The sequence below is a fragment of the Chenopodium album genome, chromosome 10 (assembly GCF_948465745.1).
Source record: "Chenopodium album chromosome 10, dcCheAlbu1.1, whole genome shotgun sequence".
NCBI classification, from domain to species: Eukaryota; Viridiplantae; Streptophyta; class Magnoliopsida; order Caryophyllales; family Amaranthaceae; genus Chenopodium; species Chenopodium album.
Genome location: NC_137843.1, coordinates 5116315 through 5132076, shown reverse-complemented (window position 1 = coordinate 5132076; position 15762 = coordinate 5116315). Strand labels below are relative to the sequence as shown.

The 15762-nt window shown below is 40.2% G+C and overlaps 2 protein-coding genes across 2 annotated transcripts; both read right to left on the bottom strand.

Moving 5' to 3' along the window:
• Positions 1–4605: 4605 nt before the first annotated feature.
• Positions 4606–8881, bottom strand: LOC145564621 (uncharacterized). Its single transcript, XM_081624887.1, has 3 exons — positions 7425–8881; positions 6439–6713; positions 4606–5783 (listed from the first exon to the last, which is right to left on the bottom strand). The coding sequence occupies exons 1-3, from the start codon at positions 8879–8881 to the stop codon at positions 4606–4608; spliced, it is 2910 nt and encodes a 969-aa protein (XP_081481013.1).
• A 2485-nt stretch (positions 8882–11366) lies between these two features.
• LOC145563251 (uncharacterized) lies at positions 11367–14805 on the bottom strand. Its single transcript, XM_081623698.1, has 9 exons — positions 14003–14805; positions 13731–13815; positions 13309–13494; positions 12965–13129; positions 12513–12552; positions 12355–12446; positions 11937–12108; positions 11679–11841; positions 11367–11545 (listed from the first exon to the last, which is right to left on the bottom strand). Exons 1-9 carry the CDS (start codon positions 14323–14325, stop codon positions 11446–11448), a joined length of 1326 nt encoding a protein of 441 aa, XP_081479824.1. The 5' UTR covers positions 14326–14805; the 3' UTR covers positions 11367–11445.
• Positions 14806–15762: the final 957 nt, after the last annotated feature.

Sequence of the window (15762 nt, the reverse complement as noted above, 5' to 3'; positions counted from 1 at the left end):
ATAGCTTACAAGGTCAATTTATTACAAAGGGTACGTTATGGTAGTGTAACCGTTTTTCTTCTTTCCCCTTTTTTTTTTTTTTTTTTTTTTGCTTGGGCGGGAAAATTTTTACACGTGTCATAAATCCTGCCGCTGCTTTTTGAAAAAGTTTGTCAATTAACAGCCGTCGGATCTCTGAACCGCCTTTCACCTCAATTGGCCATTCAGCTTCCCCTTTTTAGATCAAAATTTCGCCATTTTCTTACTACTTTGCATTCCTTCCCAATTTTCTCTCGAAAAAGTTTAAGTGGCTGACCACAGTTCTGTCCTTTCTTATCCTCCTTGCGTTTGGTTTGTGCATTCCGTCTCCTCGGGCGTACCTTCTCTAGCTTTCTTCGTCGTTTCTTTATCAGTTAGAGGCGTTAAATCCGCGATTTTCATTGAAGGTATTTTCGTACCATAACCCCTGATTTTTCATGCTATTTTTATTTTCTTATATTCAATTAAATGTCTGAAGATAGTGTCGAAGAGAATTTTCCTAACCTTAGTACTGCTAGGCGTCGTTTAATTAGACAGTCTTTAGGCAAAGAAACCGGTAGTAATCAAGGTAATTCGTCTTCCCTTTCTGATAACATTGACTACCCTTTTGAGACGTTAACTTCTGAAGAAGAAAAACGCGCTTTTATGATACATAGGACCATTGCCCACCGTGAAAGCGCCCTTCACCCTACTAACCCTGATATCCCTGCCGATACTGAAATTCTTGACGTTGAACCTGTTAATGTCCGTTATCACTTACGCAGCTTTACTGGGAGACGATATTTTAATCAATACGGCACTAACGTTGGCAATATAGGTATAAACACTATGCCAAGGGTAAAGAGTACAAGTTATCAACCCCGAGCCGCCGCCCGTGAAGCCTCTGAGGCCGCCAAAGCAGCTGAGGCCGCCAAGGCAGCGGAATCTAGCAAAAGACCTGGACAAGGTCAGGTTGTAAGTTCTTCTGAAGAAGAACTTGAGGATGACATCCCTTTGACCCCTGAAGAAGGTCCGTCATCTCCTGTTCATGATTCTGCCGTCAACTCAGTTTTAAGAGATGACGACGCTCAGGAAGACAGTGTAAATAATGAGAGTAGGGATGACATTGTTGATTTAACGGCTGAGGTTATCCAGGAAGAGAATTTGGACGAGGGGTATAGTTCTGAGACTGATAGGGCTGAGTTCCGACAACCTATAGTTCTTGGCAACGACGGAAAAGTTGCAAAGGAAAAGATAAGTGAAGTTTTTAGGAAAATGGCAATTACAAAGGACTATTGTCGTCGTGCGAAAAAGTTCTTTAACTTACCTGATGGGTACGAGTTGTCTCTCCCTCCATCTGGAGCTTCAGTGTTGGATTGTCCAGCTGGTTCCGTGGCTGTTTACATGAAGCACTTGGATTTTGGCCTCCGTTTTCCTCTACATCCATTTGTTGCTAAAATCTTGAAGGCTTGGAACGTTTGCCTGGTTCAGTTAACCCCTCAAACTATTCGTGCCGTTATTGCTACAGTTTGGGTTATGCTATATCGGAACTTCCCTCTAACCCTTAATGTATTCAGACGGCTTATTACCCTAAAGAGAGATGGTCAATCAGATGGGTGGTGGTCTTTATATACCCAACCCCACAAATATACCGTCCATCCTAAACTATCTAGCTGCAAAGGTTGGAAGGATAAGTTTTTCTTTATGTCAGTCCCAGAGGATTTTCCTTTGAGGAGAACTTTTTTCAAGCCTCATCCCCATTTTGATTCAATCCCCGAGAGAGATCTCGGGAAGCATGAAGAAAGGGCTGTCAATCACTTTGACATCTCTGAACATGATGAAGGCGACGGCAAGGTCCGTCTAATTCCTGCGGTGTGGGTGCCGAATGTGAGTTACATTCTGGGCAACGCGCCGCTATCTCGTGTCGGTCTTTGTTGGACTGACCAGCATGGTATAGCTTATCCTTCTTAGTTTTATTACTCTTATTCACTAATTATTCATTTTCTTATTTTCATAATGAAAACGGCGTAGTTTACTTGTTTAGTGTTACCTTCCTTACCCTTTTATTGTTTTTTTTTTATATTCGCATTTAACTGATTGAATTTTCATTCCTTTTTACCAGGTATTGATAAGCTGGATAACAGACAACTCGGCCTATCTTCTGACGGGACAAGGGTTATCAGGCGCTGCCCCAAAGCTTCCGACCCCTACGATACTCTTGCTTCCGTTTGCGGGCGTGCTCCAGCTATTAGTGCCAAGAGGAGAGCTGAGATCATGGCCGATGAAAATGCCAAGAAAAGAAAACTAACACCTCTAGCCAATCGGCGAGGTGGTATTGTGATCTCCAGCCCCAGGCAACCTGAAGGGCGGGCCGAAAAGAAAAAGGATCAATCGGCGCCCGAGAAGAAGAAGGACCAGTCGGTGTCTGAAAAGACCCCGACTGTCAACAAAGCTAAAAGCCCTGAGGCCGTTGTGAAGAAGGTTATTCAGGGTATTGAGATCGAAGATCTTACTTCTGCTGAATCTCCCCGTCAACCTCAGGCAACCACCGCAATTGCTCCTACAACGGCTGGGTCGGATTCTAGCATCCCAGCCTTGACTTATCGGTCCAATCAATAGATTGAGCGTGTTTCTGGAAGGTTTCCAGATGAAGTTCTGAAGGGGTTTGCTGTCCCTCCCGGCCATTCCGGCGACCGTTGGCAACCTGCTATAGATGTCGGCCGGAACGAATCTATGATAACCGATGACCCAATGCAAGGTGGAAATCTCGGTTATCGGCTGTTGAGCAATTTGACACTGCCAATGGACAGACCTGCTGGTCCAATCGGCCCCCTTGCTGCTACCCACATGCACAACATGATGAAGGTACATATACATATTATTATTTTATTTCTTTATATATATTTTTTTATGTAGCGTTCTCGGCTTCCCTACTTTTACTTAAATATACATTTCTATAGGCCGTCATGTCTGGCACAGAGCTGGTTGAGATGTATCGTTACTACCAGGAGAAACATCATCAAGCCTCTGCCAGCGAAAGTGCCATGCAGGAGGTCATCAAAAATGCTGAAAAGGCCCTCGATGATCTGAGGAAAATAAAAGAAAAAGATGACAGGGAGATGTCGGAGCTGAAGGTCAAGGCTGAGAGGATTGCCAATCTCGAGCTAGAGGTGCAAAGTTTGAAGACTCAGATCACTGAGAAAAACAAGGCCGTTGAGCGGCTTCCCTCAGTTGAGAAAGATCTCTGGGATGCCAGGATTAAAATTAAGAACCTTGAAGAAAAGGTTCAAGAAATGGAAGCCGACAAACCTGGTATCCGTCGGAGAGCGGTCGACCGTTATCTAGCCTCTGATGAGTTCTGCTCCAAACTCCAAGATCGTTTTGATGGAGGTTGGATCGCTGCTCAGAGATGTATTGCCCACGCCGCCGGTTGGAAGAAGGATGATTGGGCAAAAATTGAAAAGGCTTTCGGCGAGGAAGCCTACAAGATCCCTTCTGGCTTTGAGGCGCAGCAATTTTCTGATGAGGACTTGTATAACCTGGCGCCAACTGTTGATGACGGCCCCAGCAATCCCAGCATTTTGGATTCCCCAGTGCCTGAGAATGCTCAATCTTGAAAGGGCGGGCAGTCATCACCGACATCCTCTTGTGGGTCTTGCATCATTGGGCCTTACCAGCCGTAACTCTTTTATTGTTTTTTGTATGTATGAACATGTTTTGGCAGTGCTGTTTTATCGGCATGTACCCCTTTTTTGTGGTGATGCCTGTCAGTTGTTAATTTTATCTGTTGTGTAAACTTATTTTTGTTTTTACTGTCTGCCGATTGTTTACAAAATTCTACACTTTTATCATAACTGTGTTGTTCTTTACTTATCATTTTCTAGTTTGCCTGTTTTTAAACAAGGTTATGATAATCATGTTGCCTTGCCTTGCTAGTTTTCAACGCATAAAAAATTGCAAAAAATAATTGCTTACCTAATGCTTTGTCTGAAATCCGAAAACTTCCAGTTAGAAACCTTTTTAAAGACGCCAGCTTCCGAAGATACCAGATCTAAAACCTAGCTCGAGAAATTGCATATAACAATTACCAGCATACTTTAAAAACTTATCAGTGTAACTTTAAAAACTTATCGACGTACTATGGGTATCACAACGCATACGAACGCCATATCATTCCTTGTTCCCCCCAGTGTACATAGTTCACGTTTGAGCTATGCACACTGAGCTGCGAACGTGAAAGCGAACGGTTGTTGCTGGTTTAGATTATAACATTGGTCACCTACTGCTGTGTTGTTTTAGCCAGTTAGGTACCCTCTCGGCGATCATTTTCTGAGCTACGCCTCATGTCGGCGTATACTCGAATTGATTTGGCCGGTATTTATATTTTGAACCAGCAACCTCATGAGTTAACGTATACAACTGATCAGGTTGTATAACTGTTATCTTCATGGAAGCGGTTTTTAGCTGTCCGTCCCACTTAACGATGTTCTGTTAAATGGAGGATGCCTATTTCAATGCGCATTGTCTGAATACTTCTTCATTCATTACCGATATCTTTCTTGATATCAGCTTCAAAAAATAAGGATTGTTCATTACACATAGTATTTTTCAATACAGCCGAGTTCCATACATTTTTAGAGGTGTCCCATCCGGGGTTTCCAGATAAAATGATCCTTGGATGACGACATCTCTTATTCGATAAGGCCCTTCCCAATTCGCAGTCAGCTTCCCATCTTCATTACCCTTACTAGTTGCTGCTGTTCTTCGTAGTACCAGATCTCCTACTTCTAAGGGCCTATGAGATACCCTTCTGTTGTATGCCCTGGACATTCTTTCTTTAAATGCAGCTGACTTAACTGCTGCTTTTTCTCTTAGCTCTGGCAGAAAATCTAGTTGCTGTCGTAAGAGTAGATCATTTTGGTCTTCACAGTAATGCTGAACCCTAAATGTCGGCAACCCAACCTCTGCCGGTATGACCGCTTCTGTCCCGAAAACCAAGTTATAGGGTGATTCTCCTGTGGCTTCTCTTATTGTCGTCCTGTTTGCCCACAATATCTCTGGTATCAAATCTGCCCATAAGCCCTTTGCATCCTCGATCTTCTTCTTCATTGCTGTTATGATTTGCTTGTTTGCTGCCTCTGCCTGGCCGTTAGACTGTGGATGGCATACCGCTGCATAAGCAAACTTCACTCGATACATCATTAAAAGATCTTTGACTGGCTTACAGTCAAATTGGGTTCCATGATCAAACACCATCGCCATTGGCAGCCCGAACCTCGTGAAGATGCTTCTCCATATAAACTTCTTTACTTCCGATGCCGTTATCTTCGTTACTGGTTCTGCCTCTATCCATTTGGTGAAGTAATCAATTCCCACTATCAGATACTTTCTTCCACCTGTGGCTGATGGGAATGGGCCTACTATATCCATTCCCCACTGGGCAAAAGGGATTGGGTTCAGTATCGGAGTTAGATCGTTCGGGGGCAAGTTGATAACTGGGGCAAACCTTTGGCACTTTTCACATCTTTTAACATAAGCCATTGCATCTGTGTTCACTGTCGGCCAGTAATATCCCCTTCTCATTGCCTCTCTGGACAAGGCTCTTGCTCCAAGGTGGTTTCCACAGCTTCCCTCGTGTAATTCTTCTATTAACCTTGCTGATTCCACATCCGTTATACACCTTTGCAATGGTAATGAAAACCCCCTTTTGTACAACTGGCCCTGGTACATAACGAACCACACACTATCCTTCTGTAACCTTTTCAGCTCTCCTTTGTCTGTTGGCCCTACACCATGAACAATGTATGCCAGTATTTTATCATACCATTGATCCCCCACTTCAACACAACAGACATCCGCCGACGTCTCATCTATGCTTCTCTGCCTTAACCTCAACCATTACTGTTCTTTCCAAGTCATTGAAGCTTGAACTTGCCAATCTTGCCAATGCATCTGCTTGAGCATTTTTCAATCTCGGAACCAATTTAATCTCAAAGTATTGCAACTGAGCTGCTAACTGTTTCATTTTCTCCATATACTTCACCATTGCTGGCTCTCGAGTTTCGTATTCCCCACTAAACTGGCTTGACACCAGCTGAGAATCAGTTGTCAAAACTAGCCGTTTTGCTTCTGCCGCTATTGACAGCTGCATTCCGGCTACCGCAGCTTCATACTCGGCCTCATTATTTGTTGCCTTGAACTTAAATTTCATGGCGTATTCAAATATTTTTCCATCTGGAGCCGTTATCACAACTCCGGCCCCTGCCCCCGTTGCTGTGGCTGATCCATCAACTGATACCTGCCATGTTCCCAACTCCTCTTCTTCATCTGTGTATGTGGTTTCAACAATAAAATCTGATAATGCTTGAGCCTTAATTGACGTCCTAGGCTTGTAACTTATTTCATACTCCGATAACTCTACTGCCCATGTCAGTAGTCTACCAGACGTATCCATTTTGCGCAGTGACTTCTCCAGGGGATGATTGGTGAGTACTTCTATCGGATGTGCATCAAAGTAAGGTCTTAACTTCCTGGCTGCTACTAGTACAGCTAAAGCCATCATCTCTATAACTGGATATCTGCGTTCTGCCGCATTCAAGACATGGCTGACAAAGTAAATCGGTTGTTGTTGTCTCTTCCTTTCTACCAACAAAACGGCCGCTATTGTTTTTGGTGATGCTAAGATGTATAATTGTAACACTTCTCCCTTCTCAGGCCTGGCAATTGTGGGAAGAGATTTAAGATGATTCCTCACTACTTCTAAGGCATCACTTTGTTCTTTTCCCCACTCAAATGCCTTATTCTTTCTCAGCACCATAAAAAACGGGAGTGCTTTATCAGCTGATTTGCTGATAAATCTTGTTAGCCCTGCCATCCTGCCCGTTAACCTCTGTATATCACGGATGGTTTTTGGTTGTTTCATTTGAAGCACCGCATTCACCTTATCGGGATTCGCATCTATCCCCCGTTCACTAACCATGAAACCTAAAAACTTCCCTGATCTCACCCCAAAAACACACTTCTCTGGATTCAACTTCATTTGATATTTTCTCAAGGTTTCGAATGTCTCCCTCAGATCGGCTATATGGTCTTCTTTGTTCTTACTCTTTACTATCGTATCATCCACATACACCTCAACATTCCGCCCTTTCTGTTTCTCAAAAATCTTATCCACCAACTTCTGATAGGTTGCTCCTGCATTTTTCAACCCAAACGGCATTGCCTTATAACAATACACACCTACATCTGTTATAAAGGCCGTTTTATTTCTGTCGGCCTTATGCATGCTGACCTGGTGATATCCTGAGAATGCATCCAGAAAACTAAGCATGGCATGACCAGAGGTCGAATCTACCAGCCTATCTATCCGAGGTAATGGGTAGCAATCCTTAGGGCAAGCTTTATTCAAATCTGTAAAATCCACACACATTCGCCATTTCCCTGTCGGCTTCCTCACCATTACTACATTTGCCAACCATTCGGGATATGTACAGGGTTCTATAAGCCCTGCTGCCAAGAGCTTATTCACCTCGGCCTGGATCGCTTCTATCTTCTCAGTCGAGAAATTACGCTTCTTCTGCCTTATCGGCCTAAACTTTCTATCAACATTCAGCTTATGTTCCATTACCCCAGGATGTATGCCTGGCATCTCACTGGCCGAGAACGCAAAGACGTCGGCGTTCTCGCGCAATAAACTTATCAGGTTACACCTGGTCTCCACATCCATATCTGCCCCAACTTTCACTGTTCTACTGGGGTTGCCTGGCTGCAATTCAACTTGGACGGTTTCTCCGCCCGGCAACGGCCTTGGTGTTTCTTCAGGTCTTGCATCAAAGTTTTTCATTGTCAAATCTTGCACTGTCGGTTCACCTTCCCTTGTTGGGTTGCATGGAACTGCGACATCACCAACTGGGTTCTTCAAAGCTGTTACATAACAGGCTTTCGACATAACCTGACCTCCATACACCTTTTCCACAGCTCCCAAGTTTGATACATAGGCTATTGCCAAATGGTATGTTGATACAACAGCCTGCATGTCATGAATTATCGGTCTGCCGATAATTGCGTTATAAGCCGACTTGACACTTACCACCAAAAACTCTGCCATCACATCCCTCGCTTGTGGTCCATCACCAATCCTTACAGGCAACACAATGCTCCCTTCTGGCCTCACTGTCGACCCATTAAAACCGATCACAGGGTATGATACCGGTTTCAAGTATTGCCTTCCTATATTCATTTCGGTAAAAGCCTGCATAAACAACACGTTCGCTGAACTACCTCCATCCACCAGCACCCTTTTGATGTCAGCCCCATTGATCTTGGTTATCAGGACTAACAGATCATCATGTGGGAACACTACACCTCGTTCATCTTCTTCCGTAAATACAACTTGTGGTATTGATGCCGGCCGAGGACGATTATCTACATCTAAAGCACAAACTAGATGACGGTGCTCCGCTAAATGCTTCTTCGCTCCACTAATCGTCCCTCCATGAATTGGCCCCCCCGTTATCACATCCACTCTTCCTGTAGATAACGGTGGTACTCCTGCATCCCCTTGTCGGACTATCCTCCCCTGTGTCCTTTCGGGCCCCGCTTCTATCTGCTGCCTCTCAACTGTTTGTGTTGGTTGCTGATTTCTGCCGGTATTCAACCGGTATTGTGTTAGGTGCCCTTTCCTGATCAACTCCTCAATGTTGTCCTTCAATTGGGTACACTCTTCTGTATAATGCCCCACATCCCTATGGAACATACAGTACTTCTTCACGTCCCTCGACCTTGCTTTCATGGGAATCGGCCTTGACCAATCTTCTCTGTTCTGATTCACTGAGTAGATTGCAGCCCTTGGTGTATTCAGGGGGGTGTAGGTGCTGTATCTCATTGGCAGCCTTGTCGGTCTGGTATCTTGCCGACTTCCTCCTCCCCTTCCTGGGGCAGGAGCTCTCGGCCTGCTCCCTCCAGACGAGGTCCCCTCATTTTGACTTTACCCCTTTCCAGTCACCATATGCCTGCTACTCGTCTTCAACAGCTCCTCGCTCTTTATGTAATCGTGAGCTTTGCTGAACGCTGCCGCCAATGTCGGCAGACTCTTCCTTGTAAGATACCTTTTGAAATCCGAATCAACTAACCCATTCATCAAAGCCATCACGGCTATCTCCTGTTGTAACTTCGGAATAGTGTTTGCTTCATTGTTAAATCTCCTGATGTAATCCCTCAGAGATTCATCTGGTTTCTGCTCCACGGCCATCAATTCTCTAGAAGTTCTCTGCCTTACGCTATTACTGACATATTGCCCTACAAACATCTCAGTCAGTCTTTCAAAGCTATCTACTGATCCAACTTCAAGGTTGTTAAACCAATCGGCTGCAGCCCCAATCAAAGTTGTCGGAAAGACCTTACACCAAACTGCATCTGAGTTTGTGTACAGCATCATGTGTCCCTCATAAGATGTTATGAATCTTGCCGGATCCCCTCTTCCATCATATCTACAAGTCGGCATTTTCACCTTCTCCATTGGTTGATCTAAGATGTGCTGGGCAAATGGGGATGCCCTTAACTGCACTACCGTGCGTACTGCTTGACCTGCTACTTGCGAGCTTCTTTGCTGCTGAGTTCTGGTATCCACAACACGACTCGAGGATTGCTCATCCTGCCGTGATGTTGTGTGCGTCCTTTCTGACGACTCATGTCGGGGTCTCCTTGACGAGTTCTCCAGCTGATTGTGTTGTTCCTCCTGGTGACGGTGCGATGTTCCTCTATCGGCCTGGGCAGCTTCTCTTTCAGCCCGTGCCGCCTCAGCCTCCTTTCTCTTCTTACTCATTGCACTCATCACCCTTGCGGCTGTTTCCAATTCATCTGGAGTGAATGCCGCCATAGGATCCTCTGCCTCCCCCCCCTCCTGTAGAGGGGGTTATCGGCATATGGAACTGATTACCCTCTAGGGTATGGGTTTCATCTACTATCTCCACCTGGGGTTGTCCTACTGGTATTCCATTGTTAAAATTGTTTCCGGCCATGATTATTGTTGTTGTATATATATTTTGTGTGAGGTTCTTAGGCGATAGAAGTGATCAACTGTACCCTCCTTCTAGCGCCAAATTGTTTCTGTCTGATCCCGACTCCTCCAAGAACTCGGACCTGAGATTCTGATACTCCTATCGGCAAGCTGAGAACCTACACAATGAGAAGAAGTTAGCTAACCCCGGGGTGATCCGGGGATAACCACTCCGATGATAAAGTCAAAAAGTGTTTGAGAAAAGAAGATAAATAAGAGAGAGAAAGTAGAGAGAGATTAGAGAGAGAGAGTAATTAATGCCCTCATTAATGAGGTCTTACCAACTATTTATAATAGTTTACCTTGACAGGTGGCTCTCATCCATGCAGAGGCTTTTGTGCCAAGTGTTGAGCTTCTGTTGCCACGTGTTAAATTGCGGCAGGCCGACATGTGCTCTTTCTGTAACATATCAGCATCTTCTTGTGGTCTGGTCATGTGCTTTCGCAAGATATCGATCATGCCCAGATATCATCCTATACAGATTTAAAGGAAAATTATAAGGTGAGGACAAAGTTAAAATTTTATACAACTATGTATGCATGGTATGTATATAGAGATTTATATTGTTGTTAGTGAAAAAGAGAACTAATACTACTAATAATAATAAGTGTTAGTTGCAAGTAAGGTTGATGGGACTTGGGAGTGTACGTAGAAAATAATTAATGCGAGGTTTATGTGGATGGACGGCAATATCCTGTAAGATTGTAACAATGTAACACACAGTATTCTTATCACTCGACACTTAGATGGGTACAGATGTTAAGCCAGCAATATAAATAGAGCAAAAGGGAATCCTTAATATTTCTTACGATTTTACGATCTTCATTCATTTGCTACACTTAAACGCCACCAACTGCTACGTACCATACAAATCAGGAACGGGGCCACCGCCGTCTAAGGAAATTGGACATATGAAGAAGATAAATCCTTGTTCGATCAATGGAGAAGGCATTCCTTCAGTGCAAACTTTGCTAATGAATGACGTTTGTTGAATTAACTTGATAAATTTTGGGGGAATTGTTAATAAGTTGGTCTAAGCATATTACGCAATACTTTCACATCTAATAAGCAATTTGAGGAAAGATAGAATTTTAACAAAACAATATACAGTGATAGAATTTTAACAAAATCTACGAGTCTAGATCTATACCCTATACTAAAACAATCCCCAAATAAAATCTTAGGAGTACACGTGTCGCACTGTCACGATTACATTGAAAATTTTCCAGCCAAAACTTTTAGGTTTTTTTCTTTTCTTTTTTTAATTTAATTTTTGCTTCATACATAAAAGTTATCATACTAGTGTAAGGAATTTAAAAAACTGAAAAGATAAAGTCACTAATATAAAGTCTAAGCCTAAGGTGATCAGTGTTATTCTACTTGTGTGGCTTTCAAAGATTCGATAGCAGCTCATACATGAGCACGTATGCTTCTGAAAGGGCAACCATCTCAGCTTTTGTTTCTGAAACATGCAAATCCTGGACCTCATACCTGCAATTATTAAAATATCCAACAAAAGAAAGTGAAAAACTGTCAAAAATTAAGAATACTACTCGTTAAGTTTCAAATGTAAATTAAGCAAAAATTCACAAAAAAACAAGATAATGTAATGTAACAAAATTACCATTGATCCTCCGACTTTCTTTGAACGCAGACTTTATACGATCCTTGGATAGGCGTGCCTTCATGGACAATATTTGCCATTAGATCATATTTTGACCAAAATTTCTCGGCATCTTTGAGAGCAATGTAATCTTTCATCTCAAGGTTTTTCACTGGAAAATTAACTACATACGAGAATTTTTTTTGAATTAGGATACTTTGCACTAAAAAATGGAAGAAAATGATTTGAAAATATCAATAACAAGATGAGATCATATACCAATGGTAGGATTCTTTTCAACAAAGTTGTTGCTTTTGGTAAATCGCCGTAGGTGCATAATAACGTAAGGTGGTAGTTTTGTGACACGATACTGCATCTTAGCTATTTGAGGATGCACAGCTTCTGTTATGGTCTCCCTATCAAACTTCTTCAATATATTGAAAAGTGGAACCTGCACATTATGAATGCATATGGAAAAAATGCATCAAAAAACAAAGTTTATAAAAAAGGGGAAACAAGGTATATATTATTGATTGGAAACAACAAGCATAACCATTAGAATATAATTGCATTTACATTTTGTACCAAACGATCTTTTTTAACAAGTACTCGTTATTTCCAAATTGTCAACACAATATAAGCACAGACAACATAAATCAAAGGCTTTGAGCAAGAAATATATGCATTGAATACGTACCTGAGGGATTATATTTTTCTCCAAGGCATCTTTAAAGAGTGGTGGAGGTGGCAAATCTAGGTCAAGCATTATAAATGGCACTGTGAATGTCTCTATGTGAGCATTAGAATTTTCAGATGCACCATCATCAGCAGCTGCAACACCATATTCTCTTATACCTTTACTTTGTATCTCCTTGACAACTTCCAATTCTCCTTGTACATACGTTGTGAAAATTAAGTTAAATTCCATGTTGCTCACACTCTTCATTTTACCTTATATATATACACAATTACTCCCTCTGTCCTATATTATAGGCTATATTTGACCAAAAAAATGTGAGAGCTTTTTTGGTCAAATGTAGCAGATATTAAAAGACGGAGGGAGTAATTCCTTAAATACTACTTGGAGATTTTACATTAATTAATCGAGTTTACACTTGAACATGTGTCTAGTACCCATACCCAAGGGAGAGTTTCGCAAGTTAGATGTACTATGACAAGACATGCCATCATAGTAACACGAAATAGTACCAATTAGACGTATTGCGACAAGACATAATACTAGCATAATAGCATGCATGCAATTGTATCAAGTTTGTACATAAATAAATAGATAGAGATATTACTTGAAAGCATTGGGTAATGATGCTTGTATTGTTGTTTGAACTTGTGAGATGCAAATGTAGAGTATCAAGGAGCCAAGACATAAACTCAACTGGGTCAGATTGTACACTCATTTGAAAAAGATTATCACTATCTTTTATCACAGCTTGTAAAAATTCATGGGGGTTTACCTGCAATAATAATAATTCAATTAAATTATACTCATTGCATCTACAAGTGAAATCATTTATATTGAGATTTACCAACTGAAGCGTCGAACCTAGTTTGATGAGTACTCATAAATCAAAAATTGAAAAAACCAAAATCTACTGAAGTTTTTGAAATTTAAATATGCTAATATATAATATACCTGTCTTTTAAAATTTTTTGGATGCCAAATTTTTCGAATGAGCTCTCCGAAACGGTGAACCAGGGAAGATTTACAATGTTTGTAGTTCTCTGGGACTAGGAAAAAGTTCCTCAAAGGTGTAACACGTACGAGTGCTTGAATCACAACGTTGGCAAAATCAGCTTCCTTCAACTTATTAAGTCCTACCTGAAAACAATATATTTTTAAACTATTACATAAAACACTTTACTCGTTATTTAAAGGAACTAGAAAATTAAACAAGACAGAAAGAAGAGTATTACTTCTTCCTTGTTTTTTTTAACACTATTTTGGTCAAAATGTAGCGGATAAAAAACCGAAACAAGTAATATTTATGTGAAGTGAAAGTGTAGCGGGTAAAAAAAACTGAGGAAGTAATATTTAGGTGAAGTTAAAGAATATACCAATCCAGGGAGGTAAAAAGAACAATTAAGAGCTCTTGACCACAACTTGCTTTTATCTAGCTGTTGAATCTGTTCCGAAGTAAACCTGATTTTACAAATACAAAATATCAAAGATAAATCACCAAAAAAACAAATACACATTGAAATATTTAGGTCATTCAATACTCTTTGCGTTACACAATTAAAAAAAAAAAATAAATAAAAAAAAAAAAAAAAAAAACTCAAAAGTATTATTAATTTAATTTGATACGGACAATATATTAGAAACAAACCTTGGATTTAGAACGTGACGAATATCATCTAGAGACGAGTCAAATATTTGATATCCATCGGGAAGACAGTAAAATTTCTCCGTTTGTAAATTAAGAAAAACATGATGTTTGTAGTTGCGGCTGTGTTCATATGCATGTGATTCGAAACGCTTTCCATGATAATACTTGCCGCATACCAAACAAGCATAAACATCCTCCTTTTTAAAACACTTGGAACATTGCTTCTCGAAATCAAAATCTAGATTATGCCTGTTTACCGTATCAAGGTAAGGGTAAAAATCCATCTTCACCAAAACTTCATTATCTCTCTTTCTCTTTGCCATGCTTTAAATTGTCAATGCTAAAATCCAAAACACAAAACAAAAAAAATCCTGTTAATTAAAACCCTCAATCACTATTTTAGTTAAGAATATCGAAAACAATTTAAATATAAGAAAACAAAATAATACTTAATCATCTCTAGCAAGGTCCAAAGCAACTAATAAAAGGGTAACAAAAATAAAATTAAATCAGCCAAACAAAAACTGGAAAAGAAATTACAAGAAACAAAAACAAGAACAAAAAATTACAGAAAAAGGAAAAAGAAATAAAACAAATACTAGGAAGTAAAAAAAAAAAAAACAAATTAAAAAAACTAAATAAAAAACAAATCAGTTATCTAAATCTAACTAAAAACAAAATAAAAAAAATAAAAACTTTTTATTTCCATGCATCTCTAAATTGGGTAGATGAACCAAAATAACAAAAAAATAAAAATATGATAGAAATTAGTAAATTACTTTAAGTTGATACTTGTTTGTTGAAGTCGCTGTCGAGTGAGAGGAAGCAGTGGCAGCGAATGTCGAGTGAGAGGAAGCAGTGGCAGCGAATGTCGAGTGAGAGGAAGCCGCGAAGTTGCTATGGAGGAAGCAGAGGCATCATTATCTCTCTTTCTCTTTTTATTGTTTCGTTGAAAGAGAAGATACAGAGATTGATGGGTTATGTTAAGTTTTTCTGAATTACGAAGTACTCATATATAAAGCGGAGAAAGAAAGATGGATAAAAAGTTATAATTTTATGGAAATTTTATTCATTATTATAATCAATCCTTGTTTAAATAGGAGAGTAACTTAGCACTTAGCAACCGTAATTCATGAAACAACACGGCTAATCCTTGTTTGTATTTGTATGAACGTCGGCCTGTTAGCTTTGCACGGGATATACCATACAAAAATATTTTTTTTAAAATAATCGGATGGATAGTTATTGGTGTTAAATTTAAAAAAAAAAAAAGTATGATCAATAGAATTTGAGTATTAGGGATTGTGGTGATTATATAATAGATATAGTTTTCAGTTTTCACAGGAATTTTAATGTGTTTACACATAACAATAAACTACAGTGTGCTCCATATATTTTATGTACGTAGTATAAACACATGTAAATTGTAAGCTTTTTATGTCAGCCAAGAAAAAGTATAATTGTTATACGGAAATCCAACAAAAATCAATTCAGCAGCATCGCAATACGAGACAAAATTGCAATTAAAAAAAGAAGAAAAAAAAAAAAGCAAACAAACTTACTGGACGTGAGTATGTTTGGTTTCTTGAAAATTTCTTGAAAAACCAATTGCTCCGAAGTCAGGAAACTCCAAATCCTTGTGCTTTTATTGCTACAAATTCATGGAGTAGTAATCATGGTTGAATCATGATGAATGAGAATTGATTAATCACAGTAAGAAAGGCAGAAGTTAAGTATTAATTACCTATTGTTGTTGACGA